Here is a 26,525-nt window from a genome sequence, read left to right as displayed (position 1 = left end):
GGGGCACTTTCATCACTACAATCGGAACACAGTCCCTTACCAGGACCGTTTTAAGTGAACAACTGTTTTGGTAGAAGACGACGACGAAGCATGCACTTAGACAATTTTGTAAATAAAAAGTAAAACATCAATATTTTACATATTTATGATGATTAATTTGAAAATATTCGTTATTGAAAAAGTAACTCGATTCTGACTCAAATTTAAGTCATTATTTTTCGGAATTAGAACGTTCTTTTAAGTCCTGTATTATGACGTCACGACATCTTGACTTTCGTAGTTATTGTAAATAATTGCTATACTCCACTTTCTTGCAGAACAGTTTACCAGTTATTCATGCAGATTGTTATCAGCTATTCATGTAATTGTTATAATCGTAATGAGCATATATATATTTATTATTTACTTTTTGGATATATGAAGATGTTTTACTGCCGGATTACTGCCGTAGTGTGATGCAATCGTTTTCAGTCCCTGGGCCTCTGTCTGTTTTCGCACCATAAGAAATTATGGGGCCGAATTTGTAATGACCAGAAAGTCGTTAAAAGAGGAAAGTTAGCATTGAGGGGCATATGTTTTGATTGAGAAAAATACAAATTTCTTCAATAGCTAGCTTGTAAAAAATACTTGATTACAAAAAACTTGATTGACAACTAAGCAGCATACCTACTATGGGTTTCAGAGACTGCAAGCACGTTTTTGGGCAATACTTATTTCTGTAACGAACACTCTTATCAGAATGAGATTTTGCTATAGTGCATTACACCCAGTGCCGTAATTTATTAGGGTATCATGAGTCACTAATCGTAAAGAATAATGACACTTGTCCTTGTACCAAGAGACAAAAACTCCATTATGCAGTTCCTCGAGCGTAGAGGAGGGGGCGAGGTACCCCGACATTCAATTGTACTCGGGGTCTTCCGTTCGTTCGGGGTGGGGCTTGTCCCCCCCCCGTGTGAGGGGGAACCCCTCCTACTAACTACTAACCCGACCTTTGCCTCCTCACGTGCTCCTGCTGCGGGCGACGACCTCGGCCAGGTATGGTTCTCGCTGGGCCTCCAGGGGACGCTGAGCGTTCAGGGGCTGTTGCATCACTTGGTGGGTACTGCTCCGGTCACCCATGGACTGGTGACCACCACCACCACCACCGTCTCGACCCCGGGGTATGCCGCGCCTCCTCACCTGGTGTATACCCAGCATGCTACTACGGTAACACCCTCAGCTGCGGTGCAGGCCCCGATTGCTGGTTTCCCGAGGAGGGTCGTGCCACCGCCGCCCGGGTTCGCCGCTCTCGCCTCAGCCCCGACTTTTGGTGCCCCAAGAGTTCGCCCTGGACCTTCCACCTGTACCCAGGATGTCACTGATTGCTGTTCCGCCTCCTGCTGTACCTGACGTTCCTGCCGTGCCTGGACCAGCCCCTGCCGACATCGTTCCTGCCCGTGGTTGTGCTGCCCCAGTCGCGGGTTCTTCCGGACAGGTGCAGCCGGGCCGTGTTGCATCGGCAATAGCCCCTGTTCCGTCCTGGATGGAGGACCTGACGTCCGTCCTGAGGAAGCTGACGCCTCCTCCCCTTCGACTTCCAAGGCTTCTAAGCCGAGGAAGAAGAAGGCTACCTCCTCCCCCCCCAAGAAGTCTCCTTCGGGAACTTCTAAGGGCCAGTCTTACTCCGGTGGGATGGGGGGTTCTTCCGCTGGTCCTGTCTCTCCTTCCGCAAGGAAGAAGAAGACGGGGACCAGAGGGGTACCGGCTAACACTGGTACTTCCTCACCTGGTGCTAGGGGTTCTGCCGCTATACCAGGCCTCTCGTTCGCGAGGGGTACCGAGTGTACGGTCACCTGCAGGTGACCGTACAGCCAAGGCTCAGTCTTCCGAGTTTGCTCGGCACCAGGAACGAGGCACGGAGTGGAAGCCTGGCGAGAGTCGCTCAGGTGACTCCCGCCAGGCCAGCGATTGTTCTCTTAGCGATCCGCAGGTAACCAGGGTTGACGCGACGGTCCCAGACTGGCCACATGCTGAGGCTAGGAAGAGGTCCCCTCGATCGCAGGAACTAGCCTCGGCTGGTTACAGCAGTTCGACGCGCCGTGAGGAGAGGCACCACTCTCACCGCAACAGTGGTCTCTGCAGGTCCCCTGACCGCCGCTCCCATCGGGACCGGGCGGGTAGGGGGACCAGCTGCAGCTCCTCTTGACGCACGGGACCGGAGCTGCTGTTCTCGGTCCAGCCGCTCTCCCCCGGAGAGCCGCGCGACCAGGCCTGCAGCTTGATCGCCGCCGCGGGTTGGTAATTGCCTGCAGCCCCCCCCAAGCACACCGGTCCCACCACGATGCCCTACGAACCAGGCACGGTCTTAGGACCGATCAGGTCGTATGTGCAAGTGGCAGGAGGAGACCAGGATGGGTCTGTCGCTGTTCCTCCTTCCGAAGGAGAAGGGTCTCGAGAGGCGTTCTTGTTGGAGGGACTGGACGGTCCTACTCCACAAGACGCAGTCACTCCCGAGATCCAAAGGTCGTTTTCAGAGGTTATTGCACTGATTCATCAGCATAACGACCTCGGGGAAGGATCGCCGCTCCCACCTTCTGAGCCCACGTCCCGTCTCAAGTCGTTCTGGGGTCCTAAGAAGGAACCCAAGACGACGGTGGGTCTGCCGCGATCAGCTCTGGCTGGCTCGGTCCTGGGCCAGGTGATCTCGCTTGTCTCCGGACAGGAGGGTTCGCTAAAGTCCGGTAGGTCTTCCAAGCTACTTCCCCTGCCTCTACTGCGACAGAGGAGATTCTACGTGCCTTCAGAGGATCCTATGCCGCCCAAACAGGTTAACCCGGAGCTAGCTAGGCTAACTCTGAGGGGGTGTCTACAGCAGCTCCTGTCTGAGAACTTGTGGTTCTCGCAGCAAGAAGCACTTGCATCCGATTTTAAAAGTACTATTCAATTTTATTGTAGAGATGAGTGGCAGGCCCACTGGTCTACTTTAGATAATAATCTTAAATTAAAGTCGATTAGGCCTTCTGTTCATCCTTGGCCTCATAGCCGGATGGATAGGTCTGAGATAGTTTTAGCTAGATTACGTATTGGCCACACTAAATATACTCATGGGTATCTAATGACGAGTGGAGCGGATAGGCAGGTTCCTCGCTGTTCCACCTGTCATGTGGATTTGACTGTGGTGCATATTTTGCTGGAGTGTCCTCATTTTGAAAACAAACAGAGCTTGTTTGCTGGCAAATAAGACTTGCCGATATTTTAGGTGAAGGTGCTCAGGCAGAGCAAATTATGACATTTTATAAAAATATTGGTCTTTTTTATGAATTGTAATTTTGTCTTGATTATTTTAGGTTTCGTGTTTGGTTTTTATGAATGAATGATTTGTATGTTAGATCGGTTGTGTGTGTGTGTTTGTGCGACAGTGACTTTTTTTATTCTTAAGATATATATGCGCTGAATGGCCCCTCTGCTATTTGCCAAAAATTTTATAATCTAATCTAATCTAAGAGGCACTTGCACTGGAATCCACCGCCATGGCGGCATTCCAGGCAGTCTCCTGGTTAGACCTGTGGTCCCTCATGGTGTCTAAGGTCGTGGCCACCTCGGGAAATATCACTCCCGAAGGTGACCCGGCTTTCAGGAGGCTGTGTCAGTCTGGAGGTAGAGCCATCTCCTACCTAGCCCACCAGACGGCAAACCTGTGGGTCAACCTGTGGGCCAACCTGGTACTTCGGCGTAGGGACGCGGTCCTCACCCGAGTGACCAGGACCACTGGGTGTGAGGCGGCACTGGGTCTTCGCAACGGACCGGAACGGAGTTCCTCCTCTCTCTTCCCAGGAGAGATGGTGGACGCTGCGGTGGAAAGACAGTGCACTGATGACAGTGACCGTCTAGTCCACCAGACTGTCTCGAAGGTGTCTGGGCAGACTCGAACGACTGCGGCCAAGCCCAAGAGCTTGGTTAGTGCTTCCTCTGTGGCCAAGATGATTGCATCGTCGAAGCCCCGGGGAAAGACTCTGCCTTCGACTTCTTCCAGGGGCGGTCATCCTCAGCCCTCCTCCCAGCCCTCCTTCCCTCGAGGGGGAGTGGGGAAGAAGTCGAAGAGAGGTAGGAAACGCAAGGGATGGCGTTCCCCCTCACCTGCTGCCGAAAGTTGAGGGGGGGTTTGCCTGGCGAGCCAATCGGCAACATGGCAGCGCTACGGAGCGGAGACCTGGATAGTAGACGTCCTACGGGAGGGTTATCTACTACCCTTCGAATCTCGGCCACCCCTCACCTCCAACCCGGTCCACCTTATGACCTACGTACCTGGAACATCAAAGGACGTAGCCCTTCGGCAGGAAGTCCAAGCCATGCTGAGCAAGGGAGCTGTGGAGATAGTTGGGGATTGTTCACAGTCTTTTCCTGGTGGAGAAGTCTTCGGGGGGCTGGCACCCGGTGATAGATCTCTCTCCCCTGAACCGATTTGTTCGCCAGTCTCGGTTCACGATGGAGATGGCACGTTCCGTGCTCGACTCCATCAGGGAGAACGACTTCATGCTTTCGGTGGACTTGAAGGACGCATATTTCCAGATACCCATCCATCAATCCTCCAGGAAGTACCTCCGCTTCATCCTCGACGGGACGGTGTACCAATTCAGGGCACTTTGCTTTGGTCTTTCAAACGCCCCACAGGTGCTCACGCGAGTGTTCACTCTGGTGTCTGCTTGGGCCCACTCGGTAGGGATACGTCTTCTGAGGTATCTTGACGACTGGTTAGTCCTGGCGAGCTCCCACTCGCAGTTGCTACAGGACAGGGATCGACTTCTCGAGTTCTACTGCAATCTGGGGATCATGGTGAACTTTGAGAAGTCCGATCTCGAGCCCAAGCAGAGGATGAAGTACCTGGGTATGCTGATCGACACAGTAGCAGGGCGAGTCTTCCCCGCAGACTTGCGGATCAGCAGATTCAGGGAGGCAGCCTACCATTTCCTGTCTCGGCAAGAAGTCAGCTCAGCAGTGGCAAGTCGTGATCGGCCACCTGTCGTCACTCGAGAAGTTAGTCCCTCACGGGCATCTTCACCTGCGGTCTCTCCAGTGGAGACTAAAGGAGAGTTGGTCACAGGCAACAGACCCACCTTACTTCCCCGTGTCCCTCACAGAGGAGGTGAGTCAGGACCTAGCCTGGTGGCTAGATGACAGGAACCTCTTAAGAGGAGTGCCTCTTTGCACTCCCCCCCCCCCCCCCCCCCCCCCCCCCCCCCCCCCCCCCCCCCCCCCCCGGAGATGTTGCTGTTTTCAGACGCGTCAACCGAGGGATGGGGTGCACACCTGGAGGAGTTGCTGGCTGCAGGAGTGTGGGATCGTCACTACAAGCACCTTCACATCAATGTCCTGGAGCTCAAGGCAGCGTTCCTCGCTCTCCAAGAGTTCCAGGGCCGCTTGGTGGGACACTCGGTGGTGTTGATGTGCGACAACACCACAGTAGTGGCATACGTCAACAAACGGGCCTAGTGTCCCTCCCGTTGCACCAGTTGACATTGCAGGTCAGCCTGCTACATTCCAGGCAAGAGGAATGTAGTAGCAGACAAGCTCAGCCGTCGGGATCAGGTGATAGGGACCGAATGGTCCCTACACCCAGATGTGGCGGAAAGGCTCTTCAACCTGTGGGGGCGTCCAGTAGTGGATCTGTTCGCCACCCGGCACAACAGGAAACTTCAGGTTTTTTTCTCAGCCGTGCCGGACCCATGGGCAGCTGCAGAGGACGCTCTTCAACACCTGTGGAACAACCTCTTCGCGTACGCGTTTCCCCCGTCTGCCTGATTAGCAAGGTGATCAGCCGAGTGCTGGCCACCCCAAATCTCCGGATGATCCTGGTGGCTCCCAAATGGCCCCAGGCCATTTGGTACCCGGACCTGCTGGCTCTGCTTGCAGAAGCATCAAGAGATTCCCCCTTGGCACAGCCTTCTCTTCTAGCCACACGTAGAACGGTACCACCAGACAGTCCAGTTTCTACATCTTCACGGCTGGCTGTTATCCACCATCTCTTGTGAGCGAGAGGCTTTTCTCGCCGAGCAGCAACAGAGATGGCTGGGTACATCAGACAGTCCTCTGCAGCTGTGTACCAGGGAAAGTGGGCCGTCTTCTGTGGTTGGTGTCGTAGATGGGGTCTATCTCCTCTCAGAGCCACTCTTCAGCAGGTAGCGGATTTCCTCGTGTTTCTTCGCCGAGACAAGCTCCTCTCTGTCCCCACAGTCAAAGGATATAGAGCCCTAGTCCTGAAACTGAGGGGAGTGGATATCTCTAATTCGTTCGAGATCTTGCTAATGAGTAGCTTTGAGAGGTCTTGCACACCCAGTGAACTCAGGCCCCCTGGGTGGGATGTGGCTCTCATCCTTAGGAGTCTGATTCGAAGACCCTTCGAGCCACTCCGAGAGTCGTCAGACAAGGATCTGACCCTCAAGACCCTCTTCTTGCTGGCCCTGGCATCAGCGAAGAGAGTAGGGGAACTTCATGGTCTTTCCTTCGATGTCAAGCATACCAGGGGATGGGGATCTGTGACGCTCAATTTCGTCCCAAACTTCGTAGCTAAGACTCAGAATCCTTCGGTCCCTGACAACCGGTTCGAGTCTTTCACAATCACCTCCCTAATGGACTTCACCGACAACGATACGGATGAGATGCTGCTTTGTCCTGTGAGGGCGCTACAGCGCTATCTGAAAATAACTCGGCACCTCAGGCCTGAGTGTCGACGCCTCTTCGTTAGCACCGGGGTGACCAAGAAAGAAGTTCCAAGAACACTCTTCTTTCTGGCTGCGTGAGGTGATCAGGAGGGCGTACGAAGCTGATGGTTGCGACGACATCCGTACCCTTCGTCCGAGAGCCCACGAAGTCGGAGGTATTGGTCCTTCTCTTGCGTTCCGCAAGAACTTCTCCGTGGCGCAGGTCCTGAAGGTAGGGGTCTGGTCTAACCAGACCACCATCACCTCCTACTACCTTCGAGATATTGCCCACAGGTCCTTGGACACTTTCCTTGGGACCCGTGGTGGCTGCTCAACACATTGTATAGCTTACCCAGCACCCGAGCGGACGGAACAGCATCGCATCCTGGTGTGACTGCATGAATGGATGAGTGAATGAGTGTGAGACTGGCTTCTCTTCCCCATCTTTTTCTCCCCCTCTACCTGTGGGCAGAGGGACGTGGTCGTCACTATGCTGGAGCAGGAAACGATGCAGGTGAGCTACTCAACCGAGCCCCATCCTATCCTTTTCAGTAGGGATAAGAGCAACTATCCACCACTTCCCCCAACAAGGGGGAGGGGGAAGTGGAAGCCAACAAGAGACAAACCCATGACTTCATATTGCTTCTTCCTCCTCGCCACTGCTAGAGAACTCTTCTTGAACAACGTTATGTTGCATGGCCTCCAACTCCTTCAGGTCATCCGTCGTAAGCTCCTCTTGGTGCTCCTCAAGAAGGTCATTGATGTCGTCCTCGTCGACGACCAGCCCCATGTACTTGCCGAGTACAACGGTCTCGTCAAGATCTGGTTGCGAAACAGTTTCAGGATCGTCAACTGTTCCTGAATCTGCACCAGCTTTGCCCACGTCGAATCCCTCGAAGTCTCGGGTGGATACAGCATCAGTTTCTTCCACGAAGAATTCAAGGTTCGCCTCGAAGCCTCCTGCCAAGCTTGATTGATGAGTCGGATGCATATCACAACATCGAAATGCTCCTTCCAAAATTCATGCAAGGTGAGGTTTGTGGTATCGGTGATGTCGAAAATCTCTTGAAAATTTGTTTCGTATACAGCTTCTTGAAGTTCGATATCACTTGCTGGTCCATGGGCTGGAGGAGATGGGTTGTGTTAGGCGGAAGATAAAGAACCTTGATAAAAAGAATACTCGGCTAGGATATCTTCCTCGAGGCCAGGAGGGTGAGCAGGGCCATTGTCCAACAACAGCAGACATTTCAGAGGGAGGCGCTTCTCATCCAAGAATTTCTTCACTGTCGGGCCAAAACACAGTTTCATACAATCAACTTACCTGTCAGATATATACATAGCTAAGACTTCCGTCGTCCCCGACCAGAGAAATTCAAATTTCGCAGCCACTCGCTACGGTAGGTCAGGTTGATCTACCTGCCTGCCCTGGGCGGCAGGACTAGGAACCATCCCCGTTTTCTATCATATTTTCTCTGTCGCCGGTGGTATCAACATTGTTGCTATTACCTCCTGACTTAGATTCATATTTCATCCTTTGATCATCGTTTCTCGGCTTTTTGGTGACGTATCTGGATCGTGTTTTGGCATTCGCTACTGTGGACTGTTTTTGGAATTACTCTTTTGGATTTTTCTCAGTATGTCTGATTCAAATGTGAGTGTGAGAATGTGTGTGAATGTAGGCTGCAGGGTGAGGATACCGAAAGCTTCGGTTTGATCCTCACACTGTATGCCGTAAATGTAGGGGGTTTCAGTGTTCTGCTAATAAATACTTGTAAGGAATGCGAGGGATTAAATGCAGAAGAGTGGAAGACTTTGACTTCTTATTTGAAGAAGTTAGAGAGGGATAGGGTTAGACGTCTGAAAGGTGTGAGTTCAAGGCCTATTGAGCCTTTCACGGATAATTCTAATCCTACTGATTTAGATTCTCCCTATGTATCTCATTCTCAGAGTGCTCTTTCGGATTCGGCCTCGGAAATCGCCAATCTGAAAGCTACAATTAGAGACATGAAGTCCAAGATGGCTGACTTCCAAGGTAAGGCTGTGAAAGTGAGCATTACAGTGAAGTGAGTTCTCCCAGTGTTGTGGAGGGGGCGTTTGATCGTCCCTGCGACGCTCCCAGGCCTAGACCTCTTCCGAAGCTCCCATGCCCAGAGGAGAAGGAAGTCGAAAAGCCTTAAGGAGGTCGTGGGGAATCCCCAACGGTCCAGACGTCCCTTCAGCTAGCTCTGCTTCGTGGCAGGCGGCTCAAGGGCGCTATAGGAAAAGCGTCCTTCGTGAGTGTTTCTCGTCCTCTCCCTCTCCCTCACCTAAACGAGGGTGGAAGGAGTCGAACTTGTCGAGACCGCTGAAGCGTCATATGAAAGAACCTGAAATAGATTCGAGCCCAGAGCGCTTCTCAGATGACGCTCCCTCTTCTATTAATAAAGCGAAGTAAGGTGGCGTCAGCGTCACCTGACGTGTACGCAGAAGTACCCTTTCCTTCTTCTCCCCCGAGTGATGACGAAAGGCGTCATTGCAGTGGACGTGGGAGAAGCGTCAAGGAGGATAATTATGGCAGTTCAAGAGCAACTGTCCTCTCTAGTGGGAGTTTTAGCGCCTCGTAGGAAGGACGTGGCGCTTCCAATTAAGAAGTCTCGTCCTCTCTACACCTGCTAAACGAGAAGCGTCATGCAGACGTGAAGCTGCTAAACGTCTTACTGAAGCTTCGGGTTCGAGAACGAGAACGGTGGCTTACGAAAGTTTTCGTAACGCCAGAGAGACGTAAGACGTCTTTTAGACATGAAGCGTCATTGAAAACGGATCATAGACGTGACGCTCCGACCAATATTGTGACGCCAAGTAGGACGCCTTTGGAGAGCGGAGCGTCTTCCAGGCGCGAAGCGTCATCAAGACGTCAGCAAGACAAGTAGCGAGAGACGTCACGCCAGGACGCTTGGCGAACGGGGGAAGAAGCGTCATTCAAGCGGGAACGTGTCTTCTAATTTTCAAGAGAAGCCTGAGCTAGTGGCGCCTTCCAAGGCTATTAAAGCGGGAAGAGGAAAGATTATCATTCCCTTAGCCCCTCTCCTATTAGGAGTTTGTCTCCTCCAGAAGAGGAACGTACGGAAAGGAGAGCGGAGACTCATGTAGATCCGAGTTGGAAGAAACTCGGATGATGAATATCAGGGAAGAGAAGGACTGTCGAACTATAAGGTTTTGACTACCTTGCTTCTTGAGGAGTATGGAGACGAGTTGACTCCTGCCGCTCCTCCTTCTCGCGCTCTCTCTTTTCGAGTGCTAAGACGAAGAAGCCTTCGTCTTTTCTCAAAATGATGAACCCACCATTTCGATGAAGAGGCCTTACAATCCTTAGACTCATGATGAAGTCTAAGAAAGACTTAGTGAGAACAGTCTTCTGCATGCCTCCAGCAAGATTAGCTGGGAAAAGAGGCATTTGGTATCACACGGAGAGAATATGGGTATTGCTCTCCCTTCTACATCGGAAGCAGATTTTTCGACCTTAGTTGACGCTTCACGTCGACAAGGTCTCAATTCGGCACGAATTACGTGGGGAATTTCTGAACTGGACCATCTCCTCAAGGGGCTCTTTCATGTATTGGAAGTCTTCAACTTCTTAGATTGGTCCCTTGGGTGATGTCCAAGAAAGCCCATGATTCGGAAGGAATCGAACCTGAGCCCTGTTATGCATATTGTCTTGTATTGACAAAGCGGTACAGGATGGATCTTTTGAAATCTCCTCATTATTTGGAGCAGGTCTTCTAAAGAAAAGGACTGTATATGGCGCCTTCTTAACCAAGGCAGTCTCACACGCTCAGAGGGCAGCTCTACTGTATTCGCCTCTATCTGACTTTTTGTTCCCTTCTCAGTTAGTGAAGGACATTGCGCATTCTTTAACAAGAGAAGGCGACTCAGGATCTTCTGAGCAGTCAGCAAGGAAGAAGAAACCTGTTTCTGCATCTGACAAGAAAGGACCTAGTACATCTGTTCAGCCCTTTCGAGGTGGTCCGACCTCCAGGACCTCCCGCAAGAAGGAAGGCTCCGGAGAAGAGAGGTAGGTCTGCCTTTCGTCCCTTTAAAAAGGGAAAATGAAGATTCTCTCCTCCAAGCACCAGTAGGTGCCAGCTCCTGGGATTTGTGGAAGCCTGGACACTGATAAACACAGACGCGTCTTCATTGGCTATCATAAGGAAGGGATATCGTATCCCTTTCCTGAACACTCCTCCCTAACGTCAATACCAAGGGAACTATCAGCCAAGTACAAGGATCCTGTGCTGAGGGATACTCTTCGATCGATGGTGGAACAAATGTGGGACAAGAGAGCGATAGAACTAGTACTGGATCAAACTCCCCGGGGTTTTACAATCGCCTTGTTCTGGTTGCGAAAGCCTCGGGAGGCTGGAGACCAGTACTGGACGTCAGCTCTCTGAACAAATTTGTTCAGAAGGAGAAGTTCTCCATGGAGACTTCTGCTTCAGTCCTAGCGTCATTACGAAAAAGGAGATTGGATGGTGTCTCTAGATCTCCAGGACGCCTACTTTCACGTCCCGATCCACCCTTCATCGAAGAAGTACCTCCGTTTCATGACGGGGGGAAGGATCTTTCAGTTCAGAGCCTTGTGTTTCGGCCTGTCCACAGCTCCTCAGGTCTTCACAAGCCTGATGAAGAATGTGGCGAGGTTTCTTCACCTCAAAGGAGTAAATATGCTCTGTGATCTGGACGACTGGGCTCATCAGGGCCAGATCAGAGAGACAGTGCTTGGAGGACCTAAAGTTAACTCTAGATTTGATCAAAGCGTTGGGATTGCTCGTGAACCTCGAGAAGTCTCAGCTGACCCCCAGACAGGACCTAGTCTATCTGGGATTCGGATGGATTCTCGGGGGTTTTTCGAGTATTTCCTTCGCAAGAGAGAATCGCAAAAGGTTTGCGGATAGTCTCTCTCTTCTTAGGGAAAGGAACATACGTCGGCGAGGGAATGGTTTGAGCCTTCTAGGGACCCTTTCCTCGCTTCGAACAGTTCTTCCCCCATAGGAAGACTTCATTTACGTCCGCTTCAATTCTTCCTCAAGAAGTCTTGGAGCTGGAAAACCGGACAACTTTCGGACGTTTTTCCCATTCCAGTGGAGATAAAATCGCACCTGGAGTGGTGGTTGCCCCCTCTGGAAGAGAACAAAGGGATCTCTCTAAAAAACACAGAACCCAGACCTAGTGTTGTACTCCGACGCGTCGGAGAAAGGTTGGGGAGCGACATTAGGCTCAGAAGAGGTGTCAGGCACCTGGGAACCAGCACAGGTGACTTGGCACATAAACTGCAAAGAGCTCTTCGCCGTGCATCTGGCTTTGAAGAGCCTAGAACCTCTGGTGTCAAACAAAGTAGTGCAAGTAAACGTGGACAACACCACCGCACTTGCCTACATTCGGAAACAGGGAGGGACTCACTCCTCGTTCCTTTACGAACTGACAGAGAGACCTATTGCTTTGGACGTCTCACAGGAACATCTCCCTGCTGACAAGGTTCGTACCAGGGAGTAAAGCTGGATGAGGGCGGACAGACTCAGCAGGAGGAACCAGGTCCTTCATACAGAGTGGACCCTACACGAGGAAGTGTGTCTAGATCTCTGGTCACTGTGGGACTCCTCATGTGGATCTCTTCGCAACATTCATTTCCAAAAGGCTGCCAGTCTTTTGCTCGGTCGTGGAAGATCCAAGAGCACTTATGGTAGACGCCTTGCTGCTAAATTGGTCTCGAGTAGACGTATATGCTTTTCCCCCATTCAAAATCCTGGGATTAGTAATGAAAAAGTTTGTGGCGTCAAAGGAGACGAGGATGAGTTAATAGCCCCCTTTTGGCCGGCCCAGGATTGGTTCACAGAGGTGGTAGAGTGGATCGTAGACTTTCCAAGATCCCTACCAAGAAGGACGGATCTTCTCAGACAACCACACTTCAGAGGTACCATCAAAACCTCCCGCTCTCGCTCTGACTGCCTTTCGACTATCGAAAGACTTGTCAGAGCGAGAGGCTTTTCTCGCGAGAAGTGGCAAGCGCGATCGCGAGAGCACGCAGAACCTCCACTACGAAAGTATACCAATCGAAGTGGGAGGTATTTAGAAGGTGGTGTAGATCCAAGAAGTTGTCCTCCTCCACACCTCTATAGCGGAAATTGCTGATTTCCTGCTATTCCTGAGAGAAAAATCTCATCTAGCCGTATCCACAATAAAGGGATACAGAAGTATGCTCTCGGCTGTATTCAGGAATAGAGGATTGGATCTGGCAGATAATAAAGATCTCCACGATCTCATAAGGTCTTTTGACTTCAAAAGTCTAAGGAACCAGTACCTCCGAACTGGAACCTAGACGTATCCTCAAGTTTCTGTCATCGGAAAGATTCGAACCTCCTCATCTGGCATCGTTTAGAGACATCACCAGAAAATGCCTATTCCTATTATCTTTAGCTACGGCAAAGAGAATTAGTGAATTACATGCTCTGCAGGATAAAGTAGGATTCAAGGGAGACTCAGCTATTTGCTCGTTTAAGACCTGTTTTTTTAGCGAAAAACGAGAATCCCACGAATCCCTGGCCTAAGTCATTCGAAGTCAAAGGCATGTCGAGTCTCGTAGGCAGAGAAGCAGAGAGGTCTCTATGCCCTGTTAGAGCTCTGAAGTTCTACCTCAGAGAAAGCATCAGATGGGAGGCTCTAGACAAGGTCTTTGGTGCGCGGTAAAAGACCCCACAAGACTGATGTCCAAGAATGCGCTGGCATTCTTTGTAAGAAACGTCATTACAGACGCTCATAAGGTCTGTCCTGACGAACAGTTACAACTGTTGAGAGTAAAAGCTCATGAAGTGAGAGCTGTAGCGACGTCTCTCTCGTTTCATAAGAATATTTGTCGCTTAAAAAACATCATAGTATACGACATTTTTGGAGATGCAACCTCAGTATTTTGCATCTCATTACTTGAAAGACGTTCGTGGTGACATATGAGAAGTGTTTTTCTCTAGGTCCTTTCGTATCGGCGGATACGATTCTGGTACGGGAGCCGACACCAATCCTTAATGTATATACTTTTCTTCTTTTTGGATATGGTCTGAGTCTCTTCGAACAATGGAGGACTTGGTTTAGCACGGGCGGGGCCGTCTATGTTGTTCAGTAAGAGAATTTTCTTTGTCAATATCCAATTAGATGAGTATAATTTTTTTTTTTGAAAATTATGTATGTGTGCGTAGTGGTTTTGAGTTACGGTTGTTGTGACGAGTTCGGGATAACTCGGAACAATCCTTAGTTCTAACATATGGTTAGGATCAGGTGGTCGATTGGTTGTGTGCTCCTTCATAAGGTGTATTGTCATATAAGTGGATCAGCACCCATTCTTTTTGACAAAGTCCTTTCAGGCTCTGCGAGTAAGCGGATAAGACCCCTTCGCAGACCCACAAGAACTCTTGGCCATAGATCATATATCTCGCTAAAGTTTCTTGAGGTGATGCAGACTACTGGGCAAACACCCACGAAGTCTACCACCTATCAGGTAGGAACCAAGGTTTTATTTATACCTACAACATATGTTGTTTACCTGTCTATTCCATATAGTAGCTGTCTCTTACCCTCCACCGAAGGGTGCCAATCAGCTATGTATATATCTGACAGGTAAGTTGATTGTATGAAAATGATATTGTTATTATACAATAAAGTTTCATACATACTTACCTGGCAGATATATACAATTAAAGGCCCACCCAGCCTCCCCGCAGGAGACAGGTGGAAGAGATAAAATATGATAGAAAACGGGGATGGTTCCTAGTCCTGCGCCCAGGGCAGGCAGTAGATCACCTGACCTACCTGTAGCGAGTGGCGCGAAATTTGAATTTCTGTCGGACGACGGAGTCTTAGCTATGTATATATCTGCCAGGTAAGTATGTATGAAACTTTATTGTATAATAACAATATCATATTTACCCACTTTGTGAACAAAAGTCTCGTTACCCAGGCTTTCGCATTAGCCCTCCACATCACTGGAAGCTTCTCCTTTAGCACTTTGTGGGCCTTGCAGGCTCGAGGAGTCCCCGAATGATAGATAAGTAGGGGCTTCACCTTGCAATCCCCACTAGCATTCGAACAAAGTGCGAGCGTAAGCCTCCTGTCTTTCATAGGCTTATGCCCAGGTAGCTTCTCTTTCTGCGTGATGTACGTCCGACGAGGCCTTTTTTTTTTCCAAAAAAGGCCAGTCTCATCACAGTTGAAGGCTTGCTGAGAACTGTAGCCTTCCTTGATTGTCATCTCATCGAACGTCTTAACCCTTTAATGCAGATTGGACGTATTAAACGTCAACATAAATTGTCTGTCTGGTGCCGATTGGACGTACTGTACGTCGATAAAAGTTTTTTAAAAAATTCGTGGAAAAATACATATAGGCCTACCAGGCGAAAACTCTTTAATCACGCGCCTTGGGGGATGCTGGGAGCTCACGGATTAAGGTGTTGTTTTTTTTACAATCGTTACGCAGGCGCGCAAGCGCGAATTTCTTTCTTATCGCACTAAAAAGTATCAGTGACATCTCGGAAATTATTTTGTCACTTTGACATAATTTTTGCACCATTTTAAATTGGCTGTTACATGGAGTATTATATACAAAAATGTGCGCAATTTCGTGTATAATACAACCAAAAAATACTCATGATTGTAGCTTTTATCAGTTTTGAAATATTTTCATATAAATAACGATAAGTGCCAAAATTTCAACCTTCGGTCAAGTTTGATTCTACCGAAATGGTCGAAAAACGCAATTGTAAGCTAAAACTCTTATATTCTATTAATATTCAATCATTTACCTTCATTTTGCAAAAAATTGGAAGTCTCTAGCACAATATTTCTATTTATGGTGAATTTATGAAAAAAACTTTTTCCTTACGTCCGCGCGGTAACTCTTCCGATAAATTTTTTCGTGCGATTGTCGTATTGTTTGCACAATTTTAAAATGGCCGTTTCATAAAGTATTATATATGGAAATGTGCGCAATTTCATGCACAATACAACTAAAAACAACCCATGGTTGTAGCTTTTATCAGTTTTGAAATATTTTCATATACGTAAATAACGATGTGCCAGAATTTCAACCTTCAGTCAATTTTGACTCTACTGAAATGGTTGAAAAACGCAATTGTAAGCTAAAACTCTTATATTCTAGTAATATTCAATCATTTACCTTAATTTTTCAACAAATTGGAAGTCTCTAGCACAATATTTCGATTTATGGTGAATTTATGAAAAATAAACTTTTTCCTTACGTCTGCGCGGTAACTCTTCCGATAAATTTTTTCGTGCGATTGTCGTATTGTTTGCACCATTTTAAAATGACCGTTTCATAAAGTGTTATATATGGAAATGTGCGCAATTTCATGCGCAATACAACTAAAAACAACCCATGGTTGTAGCTTTTATCAGTTTTGAAATATTTTCATATAAATGACGATGTGCCAGAATTTCAACCTTCAGTCAATTTTGACTCTACTGAAATGGTTGAAAAACGCAATTGTAAGCTAAAACTCTTATATTCTAGTAATATTCAATCATTTACCTTAATTCTTCAACAAATTGGAAGTCTCTAGCACAATATTTCGATTTATGGTGAATTTATGAAGAAAAAAAACTTTTTCCTTACGTCCGCGCGGTAACTCTTCCGAAAAAAATAAAAAATTTTCTTGTCTGATTGTCGTAATGTTTGCACCATTTTAAATTAGCCATTACATAAAGTTTTATACAGTGGTACCTCGAGATACGAAATTAATCCGTTCCGAGAAGGCCTTCATATCATGAGTTTTTCGTATCTTGGAACACATTTTACATGTAAAATGGCTAATCCGTTCCAAGCCCTCCAAAAACACCCCAGTAAATTATATTTCCAGGCCTAAAACACATGTTCTAGGGTTATGACGGAAGAAATATGATTCCAAAAAGGCAAAATACTGTACATACTTGAGTAATATTCAACTGCATGTAATGTTCAACCCCATTTTTACTGCATATATTAGGACTTTAGCATATGTCCCTTAGCAATAAGCCTAGCCTATGTTAGCCGTTGCTACTGTAGCCTAGTCTATGATTCTGACATCTAAACCTAAGAGCTAAAAGCTTAGAATATGCCAATAAAATGTATAAATAATAAGTATGTACTCATTTCAAATAATTATTAATTAATCATTAACTATAATACACAAACAAACAAAAAACAAACCTTCCAATCGATTGTTTACATTCAGCTCTTACCCGTCTTACGAGTATCGAACGAGCGCCAAGCAATCATTTTTCCTAGCACACAGTAAGCCATAAATTGTCATTAGTATCTCTCTTCAACTAATGAAACCACCAAACAGTATAATAACCATTCATTTCTATTCTTTATTCTATCTTTATTTAATGGAGATACCGAGTTACTGACAGCTATAATGAAACATACGTATACGCAACGTAATAATAAAACAGAAGAAGAATTCTAAAAAATACTTATTTGTTGGCAGTCTGAGTTATTTTATATTTTATGATATCTAATTCACAATTTTTTTTATTAAATGCATTGCATGTACTCATTTCAAATAATTATTAAGTAACCATTAACTATAATAAACAAACAAAAGAAAGCTTCCAAACGTCTGTTTACATCCAGCACTTACGAGTATCAAACGATCGCCAAGAAATCGCTTTTACACAGTAAGCCATAAATTTTCATTATCTCTCTTCAACTAGTGAAACTACCAAACACTATAATAATCATTCATTTCTATTCTTTATTCTATCTTTACCTAATTTTTTTTTTTATTAAATGTATTGCATGAATAAGTTTTTCAATTTACAGCAACCTTTTACCAATAGAATACTTAAAGCACAAGGGGTAGATGCTGACCAATAGGAGAGCAGGGTGACTAGCATCAGGAACCAATGGGAGAGCGGGAGGATGGTGGCGAGTTTACTCAGTTGGTGGCGCGGGAGTTTTAAAATTGTTCTTGGTGGTCTGGGCGAATCTCAGGACTTTACAGCAACAACCTTTCGTATCTTGAAAACTTTTCGTATGTAGAGCAGTAAAATTTTTCGCATTGGCTTTCGTATCTCGAGTTTTTCGTAAGTAGAGCCTTTCGTATCTCGAGGTACTACTGTATATGAAAATGTGCGCAATTTCATATAGAATACAACTAAAAATAATTGAAAATTGTAGCTTTTAACATTTTCGAAATATTTACATATAAATCACGATAAATAGAAAAAACCACGTTCGGTCAACTTTGACTCTACCGAAATGGTTGAAAAATGCAATTGTAAGCAGTCTAGTAATATTCAGTCATTTATCTTCATTTTGAAACAAATTCGAAGTCTCTAGGACAATATTTAGATTTCTGGTAAATTTAAAAAAAAACTTTCTTTCCCTCTGCGAGCGGATTCTCCGCCGCAAATCTCCGAAATTTTGTTTTCGCGCTATCATATATGTATCGCATTATTTATATATGATAATGATATATTTTTTCATTTCTGATGGTTGCATACTAAACTTCAGGCAATGACAAAAAAAGGAGCCAAAAATTAACTCTTAATCTTGAAAACTAAGTACACTGTGATTAAAAAAAAAAAAAAAAAAAAATTACCGCTTCTGACTCACTCCGAGACCCCCTCGGCATACGGGAGACGATTTTTATTATACCCCTTCGGCGTTAAAGGGTTAATAAAGGCTCGGGCCACTTTCGTGTCTGAGCTGGCCGCCTCCCCATGCTGCACCACCGAATGGATGCCAGTCTGTTTACGGAATTTTTCAAACCACCCATGAGAAGCCTTGAAGTTTAGGGTTGGCATCGATGTCCCTTCTCCGTCGTCTTTGGCCTGGGCAATCAAATCGCCAAAAATAGTGCTGGCCTTGTGGGAGATTGCTGTCTCGGTTATCGTATCGCCAGGGATTTCTTTGTCTTATCTAGACAAGAATCAGCCTTTCCATATAGTCGTTCACGTGGCTCCTCTTGGTAGACAAAATAATCACGCCCTTGGAATGTGTAGCTGCTTTGATAGCTTCCTTCTGCTTAAGGATGGTGCCTATTGTCGGCGGATTTCGGCCATATTCCTTAGCGATCACACTCAATCGCATGCCAGCTTCATACTTCTTGATTATCTCCATCTTTGTCTCCAAAGAAAGCATCCTCTTTTTTCTGTGAACTTCAACTTTCTTGGGACCCTTGACTGTGTATATACTGTACGTAATTAAGTTATGTAGTACATATACGTATGTACTCAAGTTCTCACACAACACGATAAAGTAGTAGTACAACAAAATCACTAATGAATTTACATTAATAAATGAAATCGTATAGAGCGAACGAATTCGGCGTGCGTATAGAAACGATGCTGCTACCGAGTGGCCGAAAAAGCACGCCGCTACGTAGATGCATGATGGGAGAGATGCTGACCAATAGGAGAGCAGGATCTTATGGCGGTGACTAGCATCAGGAACCAATGGGAGAGCGGGAGGATGGTGGCGAGTCTACTCAGTTGGCGGGGCGCAAGTTTTAAAATTGTTATCGGTGGTCCGGGCGAATCTCGGGACTTTACAGCAACGACCTTTTGTATCCTGAACTATTTTCGTATGTAGAGCCAAAAAAATCTTCATATTTGCTTTTGTAACTCAAATTTTTCATAAGTTGAGCCTTACGTATGTCGAGGTACCACTGTCTGTAATTTTTCGAGGTTAATTTGGTTGCAAAAAAAGGGGATAATAGACATGAATTAAAATAAATATTTTGAAGTAACAAAGTAAAGTTAAACTAAATAATGAGTAAGGTAAATAATTAAAGGAATAAAGCTTTGCACCTCATAAACAGTGTAGTCGTATGCTGCCCGCAACTGTGTTTGTGGTGTGAGTGCTTATGCTTATGAACTAGGAACAGCAATGTAGTTCAAATGCATTATGGAGTGAATTAAGACCAAAATGTGTATAATTACAGTCAAATAAGCACTGTGGAGTTTCAGTTGTGATGGCAGTAAGGATAAAACCACCGATTACAAGGTAAAAAGAATTTCCGTTTAAACCATGACCCTGGGAATAAGAAGTTTCATACTTTCACTAATATAGGCAACAAAATGTTTTATTGTGCTGATTACAACTGCAATCTTGAGTAAGATCAATAAACTTTGCATATACTATAAGCTAATATTGTTCAAATGAGCGCTGGGAAGGATGTTGGATCAATGCCGGTTACGAAAGGCACCTTGGTTGGTTGACGCCATATCTGATTTAAAAACTGCCTTGAAAACATATTTAACGAAGACCTCACATGCTTATTTTAGTTCATATGGTGCTTTCATATATCACATTATGTTGGCAAAACTTCAATCTTTTGAATGAAATGCTTAAAGTAGTAATTGTATTTTTGTTTCACCAATTAAATATTGAGTGAATAATGCTTTAGGTGTAGAAATAAGATATCTTTATAATATAACCATAAAGTATAAAAGATGGTACCGTAAAGTACAAAAGATAGTCTTTTGTTCCCAGTCTCATTTTTTAGTAATTTATAAAAGATAGTCCTTTGTTCCCTGTCCCCGTTTTTAGTGGTGTCTTTAAAAGGCTACACAGGCAGTAGTCAGTTATTGGCAGACTCGGTTATTAGTGATCTGGTTTTCTGGGGCTTTCTAGCACCATAAAATCGGCGATTTATGGTGCCATAGCGGGACAATTTCCGGTTATTGGCTCTGTAAGGGTGCTAATGGCGCATCATAAGGGTGCTTATGGCGCGTCGTAAGGGTGCTTATGACGCCATAAAGATGCTCATGGAGTCCCATAGGGGTGCTTATGGTGCCGATAATTGGTTATCGGCACCATTAGTGCCATTATGGAGCCTTAAATCACTGAGTTTCGGATTTTGCTTATCGGCACATCCCCAGGAGTGGAACCCCCGCCGATAACTGGGGACCTGCAAATGATTTACTTCAAGAATTATTTGTGATTAACTTTACTATTACAAACTACATGGTATTACTATTACCAGGAACATTTCAGAAAAATAAATTTTTAAGACATACAAAGCATTTTGGTATGGTGTTTAACATTTCCATGGAGCTTGCATATCTTTTCATATTATTTTTTAATATACATACTAAGTCATATGTATACCAAGTTTGGTTGATATTACTCATTGCATTTCCAAGCTAATGTGGCACATACGCACACATTTATATCCATCTAGTATTTTTAAATATCTAACTTCCCTGGTAGTTACATATATATAGCTTTATCCCGCCGATTCGTTGCTCGCACGGCAGAAATTCAAAATTGAGGCTATCGCCGATAGACGGTCAGGTGATCATACCTGTGCTCCCTCTATCCAGGTACTTGGAACCATTCCCATTTGCCCTCAGAAATTCCCTGCCGTCGTTCGAGCAACACGTTGGAAATTCGCTCTTTGTTTGGGTTTGCTTTAACTACAAATTGGTGAAGTACCCATTGCTTGGTTTTTCGTTGATGGCTTTCGCTGATGTTGGATTTTCCTTTTCTTTTTCACATGGATAAGATAGACTTTGTTGCTTTCCGACTTGGACTATTTAACTTGTTTTCTAAATTTTCAAGATGGCTGACTCTGTTGTTAGATGTGTGTGAAAGGGTGCAAGACCCGGCTTCCAAAAGCCGCTCTTGATCCCCACACAGTATGTAAGAATTGCAGAGGGCATGTGTGTACATTTGATAGCAGATGTAATGAGTGTGAAAGGTTGTCGGAGAGAGAGTGGAGAGAATATGATCGTTATGTGAGGAGATTGAAGGACAGAATTAGGAGAGCTAGATCTTCGAGTGTTCTGTCAACTAGATCTTCTGATAGTCAAGTCCTTTCTAACTTGTCTAACACTAATATTTATGATCCTAGCCCTAAGGTGGTAGTACCAGATCCACCTGCGGAGTCATAGGTAAGTGAACCTACTATGAAAGATATCATGGCTGCTATTTCTGCCTTGGGTGTGAAAGTGCAATCCCTTATTTCGGATAAGGAAGTGATGTGGGGGGGCAATGCGTGGTTTGCAGCGCAAGTTCGGGGACAGTGCTAGTGCAGTGGAGGGTGTGTCCGTTCATGTCTGTCATGCTCCTAGCCCTAGACCTCTTCCATGCTCCCCAACCCCTGGGAGAAGGAACGTCGACAGGCTAAGGGAGGTGAGAGATGGTGAACAGCGAGCGGACGTCCCCTCGAGCGATCCTGTTGACGCATCCCAGGATGCTCCCCCTCGCCGCAGGAAAGGCGAGATGAGGAAGTGTTCGTCATCCTCGGACGACGCAAGACCCAGACGCGGTTGGCGACAACCTCAAGAATCGAGACCTCTCGAAAGACGCAGGTCCCCCTTTACGTTCCAGCAACCCTCTTATAGCAATTGGAGCTCTCCAGAGAGATTCCTGTCGGAGGAGGATGACGCGTCCACGCCTAAACAGAGGTGTAGGACGCATAACTCTTCGGAGGAAGAAGACGTGCACCTTACGTCAGTTCACGCTTCTCCCCCTCCCCCGGATTGGGAGGTGTCGCAAGGGGCGTCACCACCTCTTCTCCAGAAGACCCCAGCTAGAGTCTCCGAAGCTGTAGACATACATGCCGTGCCATCTCCAGTTGTTCCCCAGCAGCAAGAGGCACCGCAATCAGCGTGCTTGTCAGAGCTTCAGCAGTCCATTTCGTCTCTGTTTGACGTTTACAAGTAGCAAGGACTAGAGAGGAAGCACGCAAGAAGGAACCTAAGGACGTCAACAGACCCAGGAATAGGGTAAGACCGGAGTTAAGACAGCGAGACGCTAACAGCCAGCAAGACGCGGACTCGCTGCAAGTTGCAGCGCTCATAGACGCTTCCACGCAGCAAGCTGGACGCATGCATGATGCACGCAAGCAGCACAATGCGCGTGATTCCCCCACTCGTTCGACATCGAAAATCGCCAATCCTTTGGAAGAGATCTCGGAGGAGGAGACGCAAGAAACTCTTCATGCGGCGGATCTGAAAAGATAACTTGCGGTATTGGCGGACTTATATCCGAATGATTTTCAGCAGGCTGTACCTCGGAGCCTGCCCTCGCAGTTTATGAAGCGTAGACCCCAGAAATCTTCCTCCTTCAAGAATAAGGTCTTCTCTGCCTTAGCCCAAAAGGCCACGTAGCACTTTATATCGAAATCCCCGATAATTGTTTTTACGATAATCGGGAACCTCGCCGAATGCTCGAATTCCTGGAATTTCTAGCGTTTGTAAGAAGAACTGCTACTGAAGTAAGGATATCTCTCAGTAGACGACCAACCCTGGAATACAGAAGAACGAACGCGAACATCCAGTTTGGCTTGAACTTTCGTCTTTGGGTTTTCTGTTTTAACTAATGAAGCTTTCCTTAGGGGAAGACTTCTCCTTCACTCTTTTGACTAGAGAAGGAAGGGTGTAGACTTCCAATCCTTATTCTCATTCCTCTAAGGGAAAAGAATTTAGGATGGAATTCGCTGTACAGAAACCTACAAATACACGACGTATATTACCCTCGAGACATGATTCTGTTAAGCAGTTGAATTGTCCGGGGGGTAGTCGCATACTGTAGTTAATTCTACGGTTTGTGACCGAGACGGCTAGTATCCTAATGCAACTGCAACTCGGGACTGTCTGCATCTTCCCAGGAGTTACCAGTTTCGATTTTTAAGATACTTATGGTATGGTCACGACACCACCACCTCAGTTTTTTGTATTTACCGAAATCCGTTTTCGTTTAAATATAATTGCTCGAGCATAATAGATCCCTTTTTTTTTAACGCTCTATTATTCTAGCCGAACGCATTCCTTCGAGGAATGGATTACCTGGCAACCCAGGATAGCGAGTGAGCAAGAACCACTGAGTAGGGGACTGCAGAAAGACAACCCAGTATCAGCTGGCTCTCTCAGATGCACGGTCGGACTATGTCTCTCTCCCCTACAAGGATTGACTAACGAACCTTTTCACTATCCAACAATATCGGACTTAGGTCTGATTAACGGGGATTCTCGCATACATGAATGACATCTTCTGCATCCCCTTGAATATTGCGAGAATTTTCAACAGATATATATTCTGGACTTTCATCTTTGTTTACCGCACGGTAACAGAAGTCTTTACTAGTCTCACACTGCATCACATTGCGATAATGCGGAATATTTTCTTCAGACATCTGAGTTTGTCATCAAAATATCTCGTATTCGGAGGGGTGCAATTGTTCATTGTTCACCTTGAACTGACAGATATATACGGAAGACATCACCTGCTCCCCGACCTGCCAGCTCTACTTCCAAATGATCAGCCCATGAGAAGTAGTACTTTCCTGTGTTTTTCATTACTGGAAACCGCCCCGCTTTCATTATAACTACAACCCCACCTTACAGCAATGAAATAGCTGTTAGCGTTTTCAGTCCTTTATAAGCACAGGTTCAGAACCTTGAGAATCTTTCTCTCGATTCGGCTGTGAAGACGTAGTTTGCATTCTCTTTCCAGCACCGTAGTTGGAGAAGCTACTACTGCCTCTAACCCATAACCTTATTTATACCCTTGCTTTTTTTCTTCAACTTGATATCACAGGTTGTCTGTGAAGGTTGTTGCAACCTTCCACAGTCTGGGATGCAAGTCTAGGTTAGGTTTTTATGGTGTGTGTTTTTAGTGTGTCAGGTGGTCAGCTCATTGTCCATGGCTTTGCCAGGATAGCAAGGGTGGTGGTCTAGTCATGTTAAGGTCGAGGACCATGTGACAGCCCCACAGAGACTTTCTACAGCCCCCTGGGTGGATCGCTGGGTCTCTCAAGGAATGCAGGCTAATGAGGCAGGAAAACTTTGAAGCCAGCTTCCCTATCAGGTAAGAACCAGATTATTAGTTCAGCTAATTTGTAGCGATTAATAATTTTACGAATTCCCAATGGTGTTGCGGTTCTCTAACCCACCACCAAAGGTGTCAATCAGCTATATATATGTAATTACCAGGGAAGTTAGATATTTAAAAATGGTATTTTCATTTTAAAATAAGTTTTTTAAAATATACTTACCGGTAGTTATACATATATAAAAGGTCCCTCCCCTCCTCCCCTCCCCTCTGAGAACAGGGGCATGGAATATCTGAGGGCAAATGGGAATGGTTCCAAGTACCTGGATAGAGGGAGCACAGGTATGATCACCTGACCGTCTATCGGCGATAGCTGCGAATTTTGAATTTCTGCCGTGCGCGTGACGAATCGGTGGGATAAAGCTATATATATGCAACTACCAGGTAAGTATATTTAAAAACTTATTTTAAAATGAAAATACCATTTTTATATAGTACATATATAGATTGTTCTGGTTAAGTGACTATGACATCCAGTTAATTAGTTCATATTCTTCTCCTCATTTAATTATTGTGTAAAATTTCCAGGTGTGAAGGGCGTTCAGGTCGAAGAATTGTGGAGTTTGGATGATGAATCATTTTCCAACTTGAAGTAAGTTATTAATGAAAAGAATTTTGTTTCTTGCTAAATCATTTGAAAAGACAGTACTTCTGTAAATGGTTAAGTATCCCATGTATTCATGAAGTATGCAAACTATATCTTTGGAAATGCCTTTCCAGGCCTTTGAAATAAATTGAATTTGTAAGTGACAAATTAGTACACTGCCATTCAGCATACTTTTTGTTTTTATATGAGTAACTTACCAAGCATTTACATTGCTATTAGTTCCTATTTTCCACGGTTTCCACGACGGCTTAAGATTTAAGTTTTGTTGTTTATTGTAGGTAGTTAACTTTCAGGGTAGAAAGGTATAACGTGGCTTAATGTCCACTTTTCAGGGTAGAAAGGTACAACATGGCTTAATAAAACAATTCATTTCTGCCGCTCATCAAGTAAACATCAGTTGGGTAGCTCTTGTGTAGTTGAATTTAACTGGTTGGTTTGCCGGCTTTTGGTGAAGTAGTACTTGTGTTTTGTTTTTGTAGCACTAATCCTTTAGCTTATCTAATTGTGTCTTTGTCAGACTCTAGTGCTCGTAGTACTAGGTATACGGTATTGCAGCAAAGGTTGCAAGACTAGGTTGACATCAGCTAAATATGACACACTTCAGTTTGTAGTTCTTGCAGAGGACAAATTTGTTCTCCTGACCTCAATTGTGATGAGTGTAGGGAATAGGATCTCATTTAGCAAGACTGTAAAGGTATAGAGAACGAAAGGCGGCTGCTAAAGCCAAGGATAGGATATCATATTCTTCTGAAGTAGGGCTAACTAACTTTTCCTTCACTGCCTGTGACTTGTCTTTTCCCGTCCCATGTAAGCATTCCAGAGATGTGGATCGTAGCTCAGAACCATCTTTCAGCTTCTGGAAACTGGAAAGCACTCCAATGTCTCCTGAGTATATTGTTCCAAGATGCTTGGTCAAGAAGGGTTGGTTTCGGAGTCCTTCTCCTCTCTCGATTGGTCGAGTGTGGAGGAGGGCGCCCGTTACCCGGATGTTCAACTGTATGCGGGGTCTTCCGTGCGTTCGGGGTGGGGCACTTCTCCCCCCGTGCGTGAGGGAACCCCTCTATCTAACCCGACTCTTGCTCCCGCAGGTAAAACTTCCTTGGGTGACGACCTTGGACAGGTGTGGGCTGCGCTGGGGCTGCAGGGCGTGCCTAGCATCCAGGGGCTGCTGCAGCGTCTGGCGGTGTCTGGGGCGGTAACCCATGGAGCGGTCACCACTACGACCACCACTATCTCCACGCCCGCTTATGCCGCTCCCCCTCACCTGGTCTACACTCCTCATGCTTTTGTCGGTGACGCCGTCTGCTGCCTTACAAGGGCCGGTCGCCGCCGTACCGAGGGGGGGGATGCCGCCACCGCCTGGGTTCTTGGT

The 26,525-nt window shown here is 46.1% G+C and overlaps 1 protein-coding gene across 1 annotated transcript in view; it reads left to right on the top strand.

Annotated features, from left to right (window-relative positions):
• LOC135205580 (ubiquitin carboxyl-terminal hydrolase isozyme L5-like) overlaps positions 1-26,525 on the top strand; it is a 178,468-nt gene that overhangs the window by 8,483 nt on the left and 143,460 nt on the right. The window contains exon 3 of the mRNA XM_064236347.1: positions 25,075-25,138. Within this exon, the coding sequence (XP_064092417.1) occupies positions 25,075-25,138 (64 nt within the window). The remainder of the gene's footprint in view (positions 1-25,074; positions 25,139-26,525) is intronic.

Source organism: Macrobrachium nipponense, chromosome 24, assembly GCF_015104395.2.
Source record: "Macrobrachium nipponense isolate FS-2020 chromosome 24, ASM1510439v2, whole genome shotgun sequence".
Taxonomy (NCBI): Eukaryota; Metazoa; Arthropoda; class Malacostraca; order Decapoda; family Palaemonidae; genus Macrobrachium; species Macrobrachium nipponense.
The sequence above is the reverse complement of the archived record's forward strand: the minus strand, read 5'-3'. Positions and strand labels throughout refer to the sequence as shown.